Genomic DNA, 14,373 nt, shown 5'->3' with positions numbered 1-14,373 from the left:
GCATTACTTCACAAACTTTGCTTCATTTTTGCTCAGATGGTACTAGTTAGTTTTCTGCTCCTGCAAGAACCTTCCTGACCCTCGCAGCCCATGTCTTCTGCCTTCCTGTTTCTTGCTCTCCTTTTAGATTTGTTCACACATCCTGCAATGTTTAACATCATCCTTGGGCCAGTGAAGTTTGCTATATAACCTACATTTGTAAATCCTTCTCCAGAGTTTGCTTTTTAATTTTATGTTCTATGACAATGATCTAACCTCATCCCCATTTTGTATGTGGATATTCTTCTGCTGACCCAGAGATTTCACAGGATGAACAGCATATGCATTACTCTCAAGGAAAAATTCACCAGATAAGCCAGATTTATCATGGCATTTTACTATTTTGTAATAAGATAAGATTTGTGAATCAAAAAATTTCTAACAGCAAGCAGCATGTAAAAACCAGAAATCATAAAAATCAGTATCTGTTTCTTTGAGATTAGAAAGACAGATACATAAGTCCAGTATTTCATAGCTCAGAATGAAGGAAAGATTTGTATGCATCTACTTTTCAGACTTCTTTGTGGCCCAGGAATAAAGTATGCTGCTTTCATACAAGAATCTGGTCAAATACATGGTTGCTTTGTCTGAGTCCACTGTCTTTAAGTCATAGCTTTGTAATTGCTCTTAAGCCCTACACTTGCTTTAACAAGTCTTCAATTCATTGAAAATCCTCCCCTGCTTCAGCAATTTGGTTTACTTAATAAATAGCCTATTTTCACTTTATATGGGGCTGAGAACCTTGGTCTTGCTAGATTGGATACACCCTTGAAATACCTTTAGTCTGTGAAACAGCACAGCAATATGGTATGAAATAAAGCCATATTCAGCCTCCTTGTTCCTCAGTCCTCATTGAGAGAAAAATTTCCAGCCACTGCACTCACAAAGTGTTCCAAGTGCGAATAAAGGTTAGAAACACATGCTCCTGAGTCTGCAGGCAGACTTTGAAAATGGTAAAGATGCAGCTGTTACCTAAAAACATGTATTTTGTGTCTGTTTTGCTTAAAAAAGAGCATTTACACGTTTCACACCAAGCACTCTCTGCAGTGACAAAACCCACAATTACAGGAGCAAAATAAGTATTGTTGATCTTCATTATGAGTCTCCCACTAATTTTAATAATGATTCAGCAGAGGAGAATGGTATTCTAAATACAGATTGTAATGCACAGAACAGGGGATTAGATCCTCCTTACTACATGAATTGGACACCTGAAAAACCTGGGTTTATTTTCAGCAGACTAGCTTTTTAGCATATGTAAAAATTCCAGAAATCCACAGCTCTGATGCATCTGGCAGCAGCTACATTCTGCTTGGAACTATGAATTAGTGTAGGTGACACAAATTATTGAGAAAGCATAAAGCAAGAAATTTTGGTGAGGTGATTGTTAAGGCAGACTACTACACTTCATACTGCTTGTGTAAGTTTCTACCTACTCATAAAGCATTTAAAACAGAAACAATATATGGTGATCAGATAATTTAATAATGTACTATGCCATTTTGTGCCCACTGGTGGCTAATTCTGTCCAGGCTGCTGCCATCTGAGGACAGTGTACTTCCCTGCCTATGTTTTGTCCCTGAAGAGATGGGAGCTATGTACCTGCTACTGAGGACCTGACTGAAAAGCTCAAAGCAGACAGAGGAAACAGTTCCCCAGCACAGGTGAGAGCCACAGCTAACATTGCATTAGCTTGGTTTGCAGGACTCCAGCTTTGAACAGCACCAGGTACTTTCTGTGCACTACCTGACCCTCCAGCAGAGAGTATTAGGGTTGGACTCAATGATCTTTGAGGTTTCTTCCAACCAGGTTGATTCTCTATTTCAGACCTCCTCCAGTGCAGGCTAGGCCCATGAGTCAGTTGGCCAGCTCAGAACAACAGAATAGCACTGACCAGTAGCAGATCCAAAAAAGCAGCGTAACAAACTTTTCGTCACGTCAGGCAGATGAACTCTGCACTGGTTGTTTAGTTTTACAGTTGCATCAAATCTGGTTTTCTGCATATGCTGTGTTTCAGAAACTGAAATGCTGAACAGCTATCTCTGCCTTTTATGCCAGACAGCAGTGACAATGCTGCTTTGGTTGCACCATTTCCTTCATAAATATGCACCATATTCTATCTCCATGTTCCACAAGAAGTTGGGCAGTGATTTTTTTTAAGCACATGGTTTCTTTTCACCTAATCTCATCATTCTAATACCTTTTTAATCTCATCATTGTCATACCTTAACCATGTGTCCATACTAGTTCAGAAAGACAAAGAATGTAGAGCCTGTAGCGCAGCAAGTGAAGCAAGGGCACCACGGTTTGGTAGCACACAGTCACTGTACAAAGTATTGCTGCTTCCCTTCATGCCAATGGGTCCGTGGCTGTGGTACAGCAAAATTGTGACTGAAGATCTGATTACACCACAGAAACAAGGAAGTTGTTTGCAAATGTGGTTTTAGCACTCCCATGCTCTTAGTAAGTACTTCAGCAATTGCACCAGAACAAATGGATTTTACCAGTACATGTTACCAAGAATTGAAAAGATGCATCAGTTCTCTCTGCTCCTTCAGATCAAAGGCCCAAAGTTGCTTTGCACTTGTAGAACTCTGCCAACATAATCAATTGCACCCCTGCATAACAGGCCAGTGGACATGCATCACAGTGTGTAAGGAACAAATCTGAGTATTGCAACACCTCTTCGAATAGCTGTGGAGACACTAACACCAGAAATGGCAAGAGTCACTTTATACAGACACCACAGACCTCTGTTCTTGTAGTGAGAAGTATCAAAATATATTACAGTAGCAGTGAAGCAAATGGTTCAAAAGGAAAAGCATACAGCTAACAGAACCGTTAGTAGCTTGAACTTCTGACAACTGAGTGAGATTGATTTCGTCAGAAACTTTCCACATAAGTGGATCTTTTAATATACCCTTTAGGCTGAGTTATTTACTGCTTCACAAGCTATAATTCTGCATAAAGGACTATACAGGAGGTTGGGGGGAATCCTTCTAGTGTCTTGTTGTAGGCCAGGTTCCAACAGCACTTGAAATAGTCACATCCACTCCCTGACCCAGCTCAACAGAAAACTGGCTTGGGGCATGCAGGAAGGGAAGCAAAGTACAGATTAAATTAAGACAGCAATAGATGTCAGAATGCGTTTTGGATTAATTATTTCCTTCCACTAAAGAAAATCTGCTCCCACTTCACAAAAGACACTCTCCACTCTCAGCAGGCATTGTTCACTCCACAAACATTTCTCAATCTGTAATATTCTGGAGCAGTTGTGTATAAAACTACTTATCTCTTCCATTAAGATCTGATATTAATTACACAGAAAAAAGAGAGATCAAGAGACCCAAAACTGTTAGTTTATTTTAATTATTATCCTGCATAGTCACTTCAGAAAAAGGGAAAGCATTTTCTGAATAAATTTTTCTTTTCAAAAACTCTACTGCATCTTCATTTGTCATTTCCTGAAACTTCTTGTTCAGGACCTGGAAGAAAGTAAAAGGAAAGGGTGCATTATTTCTACTGTCTATATCAAACTACCCTGTCTACAAACCAAGTGCTCAGTGATGGGAATGCCATAGGGAATTTCTGTATTTAGAAAACAAGCTGATATGAATAATTTGCTCTATAAAAATCAGGGAAATAAGCCAAATACACATAGGGTTCTTTTAGGTAAAAAGCAATTCAATGGCTTGATTTTTCCCCCCCACAACAATGATTATATTTATTTCACTGATAAAGGTAAGTAGTAGCTTGTCTTTTAGAGTTCCTCTGTCCTTTCTTCCCTAGCGACACCACCACAACCTTCTAACTAGAAATGATATGCAATTAGCACTCTGGAGAAGGCCCACTGTTCCTGGTGAGCCCTCATATTTGGTACAAGGCCTGTTCTACCAAACATACTCATCACTGTGCTGATAACTGAATCAAAACAGGGAGAATAACAGGACTCTCCTTACCAGAATCACATGATAGCCCAGTTTATTGAGATGTCGTTTCTTCATTGCCAGCTTCCCTTGGGGGTGCATCGTCCCCACACAGAAGGCAGACAGAGGAACAAACAGAAATGCCAATCTACAACCAAGAGCAGGGCAGATTCCATTGTACAAATGCAGAATAAGCATTTTTAAGACAATGATTCAATTATGTCTGTTAATACTGCAGAATATAGGGTTGTCTTTGTGGTAGGCAAAAATATCAGGGCTGCACAAATGTCCTTTTTCTTCTTCACTTAAGCAATATAGATCCTCTATTCTTCCATGAGTTTCACACAAGTACCAGCATCTACCCAGATGCCTAGAGCAGAATTCAGTACTTAGACCTTCACTTCTCCCACAACGAGAAGGAAATAGATCATTCAATATTCTACATTAATTGGACGGATTTTGCATTTACTTTGATCCTTTGCAAATTATACTCAGAATCAGTTACTTCCCGCCATAAAAACCTACTTGGAAGGGTGAGGAAAGCTGAATGCCTTGGAATAATGAGTTTCTGTTAAACAATTCACTAGCTCTCCTTTTCCAAAAAAGCAAACTGTACAAAACACATTGCTGTGCAGTGATCCAGCATACAAATGTTAAGTATGACCCAATTCTACTTAAGCATTACCTAAATGATATATGTCCCACTTCAGTTACCAAGAGCTCATACTTCTACACAAGATTAAATTAATCACCTAAAATATGGATATGATGAGCCTTTTGATTCAAAATATATTTCAGTAGCTGAATTAATTGCCCTAACATACCATTGAGATGGACATTTTTGAGACTTAACAGAATAACAATGTTTAATTGGACACAAAAATACTTGAAATTTTAAAATTGCTACCTGCCATCCATTACAAGAGAATCAGATTCCTGTGATGATTACTGGGATATATTGTGCCTCTTTCTCGGAAATGTTAAGTTTTAGCCTTTGTTAGAAGAAGGTAGTGAGCTGGATGAATTGTTGCTCTGAACTGGCAGGTTTTGCTTATTTCAGTGACCATAAATAACAATTTAGTCATCTACTTTGATTCTGCAAATCAGTGAACCAAAGAAGTAACTGGATGGAATACAGCTGGACTAGCCTGATAGAAAAAATATGCAGTCAAAAAAGACACCTTTGAACACTCGAGTCAGGAAGATCATTTGTTGCAGTTATGGGGAGCACCTTCTTTCTGTCTGAATCCATTGTGATTGCAAAATCTGAAAACAAAACAACAAACATTTAACTCTGCAACAGGTTACACTTAATGTTTTTATCTGAAAACGTTAATTCTTCAGACTGTTTTTAAATGAAGAGCTCATTTGAAAAAGTTAAGACACCATCATTGCTGGTTTCTAATTGCTGTTCTCTACTAATTTACTCATTACTGATGGCTTTTCCCTCCCTGCAACCAATATAAACAGCTATAGCTTGCACATCTCCAGACAACTTAAATTGTTTTGGAAACTGTAGATATAACTTTATGGGAGTGAAATCACCCTTTAAAGAAACTACTCTTGATCACAGTCTGTCATGCCTACTCAGATATTCCTGTAATCCAATTCCTCACCAGAAATATTTAGGGAGAAAATAATTACAAGTACAGAAGAACTGGTGAGCAGGGTGGCTGGCAAAAAAAAAAAAAAAAAGCAGCAGTATCAAAATATAAAAGAAACCAAATTTTCTGAAATGATCACCTGCCAAAGGTCATATCCCATTTGATAAATGAAAGTACAACCCAAACCTTAAGCCAGAACTTCAGAGAAGAAACAAGTCAGAGAACAAACATGGCTGTTGTTTGGCTTTGTTTCTAATGGGATTTAGTACTAACATGTCAACTCTCTCACACACTTGGCCATGGTGGATTTATGTACAATTAACACCTGCTCACTGATGCTTAACAAAAAGGCCAAAGTAGTTTTGAAAATAAGAGAAATCATGAAGTTTTAGTAAATGGACTTAAATAATTTAACAGAAGCATCCTAGAGAGTAGTCTCATCAATCAAGGACATCATTTGTTTACAGACTGTGTCTTCAAATCATTACATTTTTAATCCCTTGCACCCAATGTGAATTTACTACCACCTTATTGTTTGGGGGATTCTAAATCTATATTAAAAAGAATATGACAATAATTTAGCTTCATACCAATATGATATTTATATGGCAGCTGAACATTTTGCTGAAACATGTTCTCATCTCCCAGAAGTTCTATCAGTGCCTCTTGAGCCTTTCTGAGATTAACAGACAGTAATGAGGATGGATTCTCAGCCTGCACAAATGTAGGCCTGGTGAAGGAAGGGCTGTCAAGTTCCATACATGTTTTCACACAGCGAAGCATCATTTCCTTTTGATCTTTGTAGAGATCATCTGAAAAAGGGTACAAAAAATATTACATAGAATGTATCATCCCACAGAATTTTTCATTTTATTATTATTTATAGCCTGTTCTAGCACAGCAAGTGGATTACATTATAAGAAGCAAAACCCAATTGATTTTCACTGAGTATTATTGAGAATCTTCAATGTGTTGTTAAATACACCATCAATTCACTAATTATAATATTAAAGTCTATGGCTAGGACCTTGCCCATCTATGCAGTCTTCTCCCTCTACTGTACACCACTGTCAGTTATTATGGGAGAGCATCCATAAAAACCATTTATAAAATCCAGACAACTAGGAGGCTATTGATAAACCAAAGAAGGGGTATCAGACTTGGCCAAAACTTTGAATCTGTACTTAAAGAGCATTAAACTGTGCAAACCCTGAGCAGCTACAGCTGTACAGCTTTCAGGTCCAGACACTGCAGACTCAACAGGAAGACACAGTGTTTACACTTAATTCCTACTCTACTGAACTGCTCTACTAGGTGCACAAAACTGCAGTGTGGAAACCAAGTTCTTCTACAAACCATTCAGAGTACCTCATCATAACTTAGGGCAGCCCAAACCCCACTTTTACTCATGATTCCAGGTACTAAAGTTAGTTTTCAAAGGCTAAGACTTCCTACATTTTTAAAAATGCCTGAACATCTATTAACTAGAACACCGTTGGCTCTTACATGTTTCTACCATTTCCACAAATCCTGTCTTCACCTCTCTCTATTTGCACACCTGCTACTAAACTGTTGCCACCATGAGGCCCAAGACAATGAGCCTTATGCCCCAGTGCAAAGCCAAATCACACAGATCACAATCATTATGTTAGCTTTGTCTTTAGGACTCCAAATCTAGTATTAATCATGTCTGCTTTCTCTGATTTCTAATCTTTTAATACAATTACAGTGAATTATGTACTCAGATAGACTATCTCTTTTAAAACAAGAACATGACAAAGTAGGGTCTGACCTGGCAGTATAAGTTCATCCTTGTGGTCCTTTTGCAGCAGCTCATCAAGTGCCTGCTGAGGAAGGTATCCTAACACGCAAAGTGAATACACTGCCTTCAGCAGTTCTGTGTTGGAAATCTGAGGCAGGCACTTATTCAAGCAGCTATGAAGAGTCTCTAAAAACCTTTTCCAAAAGCAGAAGAAAAGTATCTAAATATACAAATAAGACTATATAAAATATGCATTTCAAACAAAAATACAAGTTAGAAATATTTATCTTGTATAATCATATTTTGTGTTATCCAACATTAGTATTCAATTCTTACTTTGAGGATATAGCTACCTATTAACATATTGAGTAGCCTGGTCAGTCTAGAACCAAGGTCTGCGTTTTCAGTTAGAGAAAAAGCATCCTATATAGAAAAAATGTAAAAGGGCACAGCAAATTTACCTTGCAGATTAATGAAACAGGATTATAAACCCTTTCACAGCTGAAATCAAATACTAGTTGCCATACACTACTCTACAATGACTACATAACGTATTAACAGGCATTCTAAAAGAAAACCTACAGATCCTTTTGGCCTCTGGGAATATGGTTGAGTCGTGAATACGCTCGGAGAACAATTGCAAGGTTTTTCCAGTTAAGGAATTCGGGATCTTCTGTCACCTTCTCAGCAAAAACATCCATCAACTCACTCGGCCGAATACCAAGTGTCTCGAAAGCAGAAAGAAAACGGACAATCTAAAAAAAAGGTAGTTTTATAGGTCAATAAACTAGTGAAGTAGATCCTACCTGTTGATCTCATAAAAGGCATTTTTAATGAAAGCAAATTTTCCAAATCATGACACTACTTTTGTTTCTTTACTTCTCAATTAATAGAAAAGCATTTTAAAAATTTAACTATCAACTTCATCAGACTGGTATTCCTAAAAAATCTGTTCTCCAAAGTGGTACTCCATTAGTATCACTATAAATTATTTGGTCTCAAACTCACCTGTCTTTTGTCCCAAATGCAGGCAGTAGAATTAACATAGTCTGCTAATGCTGAAAACAGTTTTACATTTCGGTACTGGAGAGTGTGACAAGCTTCCAGAATGTGGATTAACTGCCGAAATGGAGCGTCATGGACATTTTCTGTAACAGGAGATCAAAAAAGGACAAGTGATACAAAGCAATGGGAGCCGTATGTTGGAGACGTTGTGGGAACAGTTTGGTTAAGGGAGGGAGGAAGGGAAAAAAATCTGCTACAAAACTGTGGAACAGACATAGACTAGTCAGGGAAAGCTCAACTGAGCTAAAATACACGAAGAAACTGGAGACAGAAGAAACCAAACTGAGACAGAATTAAGCTAGAATACATAAATCAGCAAAATGGGACAAATTAACAAAATAAGCAAGAAGACTGTGTTCCCAGGACATCTTCTGTTCCACCATTCTTGATTTTCAGCATGCACTAAAAAAATGCAGAGGAAAGTAGCTGCTCAACCCATGTATGCCACCTGGGCTGTGTACTGAGTGTGGTGAAAGCTCTATGGGACCAGCCAGTATGTGTAATTAAACACTGCATCTAACACAGATGAACAGTCAGGACAAATAAAGGCTGTACAAGCAGCCTAAACACTTCTGGATCATTTATGTTAAGAATGCTATTTTTCTATCTTAAGGTCTTTTGAGACACAAATTCATATGTATTTTAAATGTGAATCAATACATACCAACCATGTATAAACAATGTACTGTAAAGTTATGGAAAGAGGGGAAAGCATTAGCTTTCATTTAGTGTTTTTCTAGACTATAGCATGAGGTTAGTTATTAAGCAGTACTCAATAATTAAATCCAGTGAATCAGGGAAACACTATTTTCCCTTTAGTTTACAAACTAATCACACTAACCCACCAATCTATCCTGTAAGTTGTCCAATTCAGATTTGTTTTAAAATTTTAATTGAAATCCATTTTTTATTGCTAGAATTCAATTCTTTTTCCTAAATCCTGTGTACAGAAAAATGTGAAGCAAAACATGTAATTCAGGTAAATGTTAAGAATGGCAGAGATGACAAGAGCAATTTGCTTTCATTATTGATGAGTAATTTTCTGTCTTGTTGCTTGTGAAATGGCTCCACATAACTATAATATCCTGTAAAACAAAGACGTTTCCTGAGTTTTAAAGGAAATCAGAAAAAGGACATGAGACAGTAATTAGGAAGAATTTGGTATAAGGAAGGGAAATTAAATAAACATATTTTTTTCTTACCCTGGATTGTTTTACTGCAGGCATTCAGGATTGGAATGGAACAATAATTCATTGCAACAAGAGCCATAACCATACGCAGAGCATTCGGAAAAGTCAGATTGTCTATTTCTTTCAAAACTGCCACCTAAAGTGAATTAGAGTTTGTTAAACCCTTTGTTCTTCAAGTACATTATCACTGCTTTCTGGTGAAGACATTTTCACCAAAACTTTACCAAATTCTTTAGTTCAGATTTAGATGAAAGAAAAATAAGCAAAAAAAGAGCAAAAGCATCCAGTAACTACTCTCAATTTCTTAATACACAATGATAGCAGCTCAAGTGCTCTAGAGAGGTGTCACTATGCAAGTTCCAGCAATTTGCCTTTATATGGCTATTTTAAAAGAAAGACGTCTCAGTAAAACTTGTTTCCAAACACTGTGAACACATATCTTCTACCAACTCTTTAAAAAGTTGCAGAAATAAAACTGGCACAGTGAACTTATTTGACAGTACTCCAATTACTGCTTTGTATGTGCATAAAAGCTGCAATCCCCCCCAGTGATCCAACAGTACACCAAGTGGTGTATCTTTAATACAAATACCCAGCTACAACTGTGACTGAGGCACAGGTCTGCAGTGATGCCACATTAGGGATTTCATTTATTGAAGCAGTAATTAGATTGAAGGAAATGACAGTAAAAAGGAGACTACAAAGTATATTGGCTACTAAAATACAATGTTGTAACTGCATGCATATCAGAGGTTAAGCACAAAATGCATCTATGATAGAAATTACACTGCAAAAAAATAGCACCCTGAAGGCTCAGAAAATTAAGAGCTCCTTTCAGTTAACAAGTGCAAATGTTACTCTCCTCTCAGTTTTATGATGTTTCATGAATGCTATTACAAACTCTGACCTCAGAGCCCTTCGGTTATGTGATGAAAGCACCAGCAGGCCCTGTCTGTAAGAAGGTTTCAAAAAGGGTTTTTAAATCAGGGGACAATCTAGCGGGAGGTCTCCCTGCCCACAACAAGGGAGGCTGGGACTAGGTGATCTCCAAGGTCTATTCCAACCCCTTAATATACTAACATACTAACAAAACCCAGTATGCCCTGCCATAAAACCCACAGCCTGCTCCCAACCACTGCATTTCTAAGGGGACCTCTCACATACACAGAAAGATAAGGGCATGAGCTAGAGGAGTTCTGGCATCTCACTCCCATCAGTCCTCCTGCCCTGTACCATTACTGCACACAGCCCCATCACATGACTAGTGATGACTAGACCATGTGGCCAATCCAAACAAGAGGCAGGAGCACTGCTATTTTACTGCCTCAATTCCTTTTGTTCCCAGCCTCCAAATTGAAGTTCTCCCTGCAGATGCAGCTGGACTATGATTCATCTACCAAATACAGTTATTATATTTCCTCTCTGAGTGTCTGCAAAGAACAATACACAATTTATAAACAAAGCAAGAACACAGGCTCTGTGGAAGTGAATTTTCAACTAAATTTACCTCCAATTTCTTTTTCAGAAAGACCGGAATATCTTTTCCCATGCATTTCATCAGGTTTTGCAGAATAAAGATGTCGCTGATACCTGAAATTCGCTGCTCCACTAGTAACCTGATGAAGATACACACACAAGGCCATGAGTTAGAGAGTGACTGTTTAATAGAGCTTTCCTCATTTCAGCAGAAACAGGTAAGTACCCTCATTCTTCCTCACTGATGTACTCCCAAGTTAAAGCTGCAGTTCCCTGCTCCCCTCCTACCTCCTTTTTTTGGAAATGCTGGCATAACTCTACAGGATGTAGCTGCAGCACAGATATTTTGCACATGGAAATAATTATAAATGCTTTTTCAGTGTTACCCTGATAGATGAGTGTTGTTGTTGACATCTTAATGGCAGAGGCACCTGACCAGACTGCACACGTGACTGTGCAGATGTGAGTGCTATTAAGCCTCAAGGAATGAACACTCTTTTGCAGAAAAAAAAATGCACATTTTAATCTCAGAATCATCCATGTGCAGGCAAGTTCTGAAACATCCAGGAAACTGAAGAAGAGATACTGACAACAACTTGGGGCAAGTGAAGGGAAGAAAACACACAAGCAGTGCTTTGGGGTGCAAGAACAAGGGGACATCACAACACAAAGCAATCATAAGCACAAGATGAAGGAGTTCTGAATTCCTAGTCCTTCCTTTTCTCACTCAGTGGCAGGTATTGTAATTGTTATTTCTGAATCACCTTTAAATATACTTCCACAGCTACAAAAATATGAAGTGTCCCTTTCCAAGCCAATGCACTGCTCTGAAATTCATCCCTGCAAATGAGCAAAAGCTCCAGACATCGAGACAGAGGGGGAGCTCTGGGTGGGTTTCCTGCTTTCCAACAACTTAAAAGAACTGTGCATCTGAGCTGCCAGGAGAACTTGGATTTTGCATACCACATCCACCTTCTCAAAGTAGGACCTGATACAGGATCAAAAGTACTAATGACAAGTTTTGTGATAGCCTCAGTAAGAACAATCTCATGGGAGTGCGCAGATTAGTTACCCACACAAATCACACTGGCCCAGAAAAAAAAGTCACTACAGCCAAAGAAGTTATTCTGATGAAGTACTGTAAGAAGTACAATTAAGACTTACTGGATGCAACTAGTCTTCATCTTAAATTTTGCTTACTAAATTAAAAGAAAATATTGCCTGGCTGTTAAACAGCATTTTTCATCATGACAAATCAAACTACTTCACAAAGTAAGCTAGTCTCATTGCCTCCTGTCTAAACACAGATAAAAGAGGGATAGATATGGAAGTGACTTGATCAACATCACAAAGAACCCACACTGGTGGAGCTGCAGTCAGAACACAATCCCCTGTGGGCCAGCCTAGCACCCTGTACCATTAGAAGCCCTCCTGCTTGAAACTGCAAAGACAATGCCAAAAATCAGAGTCTTATTTCATGTGATCATTTAAATCCTAAAACCACAGTATGTATTTTATGCACAGACATTCCCTTAATGATTTCTAACAGATATATATTCAAACAACATTTAAACACATAGAGCATGTGAAAGATGTAGTTTTCTCACTGTAATCCAGCTTGAAGAGCGCTCACATTCTTGTCTTTGTCCATCCCTGCTAAAGTAGTTGCCAGAACAGAGATACATCGGTTGTCGAGTTGATTGAGCTTCTCCTGTTAAAGTTTTCACAATGTCAGATTACTTCAAACCAGCAAAAGCTTCAGAATAGAAAAACTCACCACTGTTAAACTGTACCTGCCATTTTCTCTTTCCCCTCAGAATTCAATTCATAAGCTTTAGATCTGTTGTGACCCACAGGATCTCACATCAGTCAAATTTAGTTGGTTTGAAAGGGATTTGAGACTTCTCCTCTATTTTAAAACTGAAATCAGGCAATGGTTTCAAAACTGAATAAAATTAAAAGTATACACAAACGAACTATGGGAACCTTATTTCCACAGAACATCACACTAAACTAGAGGTGTAAGTCACCACTCCCGGATGCTGCACAGCCTCCCAGAACTACCCGAATTTTGGAGACCAATTTTCATACTTACTTGGCACACTCTGACCAAAGTCTGTACCAGGAGGGTGTTCTGGGGCACACCCAGGTTGACCATGGCATGCAGGCTGAACACCAGGTCCCTCCGTGTCATCCTGCGGGAGGTCTGCAGCAGCTGCTGGCACAGCCTGGCAAACCCTGGGTGCTCAAAGATCAGCTGCTTCTCATAGCGCTGCTGCTCCTCAGACAGGTGCTTGAAGAGCCTCCAGGCCGTGGTCAGGCAGTTTGTGTAGTGCCTGATGGAAACAGCAGACTCTACAGCCAAGTCCAGTGCATCGCAGGGGCAGGTGCACTTCTGGAGACTGTGAAAGAATGGGTCACTGGAGCCCATCACATGTTTTACTTCACTCCCAGAATCATCCAACTTTTCAGCTTCCAAGGAGCTCTGGGAAGGCTCCTCACTCACCAAAACCTGTGTGCCTGTGCTAAAAACATCTGTCTTTTGAGAGAGCAGTCGAAGAGACGATCCATGCAGAGAAGAAAAAATATTTAAACATTGTTTCCTCAAGTTCACATTTCCCAAGGGATCCCGGTTTTTGCTAATCCATAAAGCGTGTTTTCTTGTTGTGGCTGAAGATTTGGGAGTGAGCACAGAACCATACCTATGCATGCACCTAATAGTGTTTAATAAGTAACTTATTTTATTATTCATTTTTGCTGATGCCTCGTGAATGGGTATGAAATGCCACCTCAGAGTAAGGGATCCAATGGAATTCTATTCATGGAAACAGTTCTGGAGAAACTGCATTAAGATCAGTTATCTGTAAAAAACAATAGAAAGTTATGGATTAGTTACCAGACTTTCAATTCCCACAGTTTCAACTGCCAAATCTATACACTTCTACAGGAAGGGAGACGGTTTGGGAAAAGCCCTCTGGAAAATGATTTGCAGAGGGGCTTTATTGGGTCTCCTATGCTTCAGTCAAACATCTCCATGCAAGGCTAACTCAGGCCGGGAGTTGACTCTTTTGTCCTCTTTGCTGCCCCGACCAAAAGCTGTGCCAGGAGGCAAAGTCTTCTCCTAAGTGACGTTTCCCCAAGCACACCGGTCTCCCGAAAGGGCTCTGGAAGGTCCCTTCAGCTCCGGGAAACAAGGAAAGTGCTAATCTGTACTACGCTTCGCCCCCTGCCCCGGAGGTTTAGTACGTGCGTGGGGGTGCCGCAGGAGCAGCTTTAGCTGTGAGAGGCAGGAGACTCAGCTCCGGGTAAGG

General features: G+C 39.2%; 1 protein-coding gene across 1 annotated transcript; it reads right to left on the bottom strand.

The window, feature by feature from the left end:
- Positions 1-3,404: 3,404 nt before the first annotated feature.
- Positions 3,405-13,814, bottom strand: FASTKD2 (FAST kinase domains 2). Its single transcript, XM_009073312.1, has 11 exons — positions 13,158-13,814; positions 12,670-12,773; positions 11,094-11,202; positions 9,599-9,722; positions 8,340-8,479; positions 7,914-8,086; positions 7,362-7,525; positions 6,160-6,381; positions 5,147-5,231; positions 3,999-4,113; positions 3,405-3,524 (listed from the first exon to the last, which is right to left on the bottom strand). The coding sequence occupies exons 1-11, from the start codon at positions 13,812-13,814 to the stop codon at positions 3,405-3,407; spliced, it is 2,013 nt and encodes a 670-aa protein (XP_009071560.1).
- Positions 13,815-14,373: the final 559 nt, after the last annotated feature.

Source organism: Acanthisitta chloris, unplaced genomic scaffold, assembly GCF_000695815.1.
Source record: "Acanthisitta chloris isolate BGI_N310 unplaced genomic scaffold, ASM69581v1 scaffold40524, whole genome shotgun sequence".
NCBI classification, from domain to species: Eukaryota; Metazoa; Chordata; class Aves; order Passeriformes; family Acanthisittidae; genus Acanthisitta; species Acanthisitta chloris.
Note: the sequence above shows the minus strand (reverse complement) of the source record. Positions and strands in the feature narration are given on the sequence as shown.

Bases quoted from the DNA above. Each gene is read 5' to 3' on its own strand.
- FASTKD2 (XM_009073312.1), bottom strand. From the start codon at position 13,814: ATGAATAATAAAATAAGTTACTTATTAAACACTATTAGGTGCATGCAT. The intron at 8,480-9,598 runs GTAAGAAAAAAA...CTCCTGTTACAG, and splicing joins CTGCAGTAAAACAATCCAGG to AAAATGTCCATGACGCTCCA. The intron at 8,087-8,339 runs GTGAGTTTGAGA...CCTTTTTTTTAG, and splicing joins GCATTTGGGACAAAAGACAG to ATTGTCCGTTTTCTTTCTGC.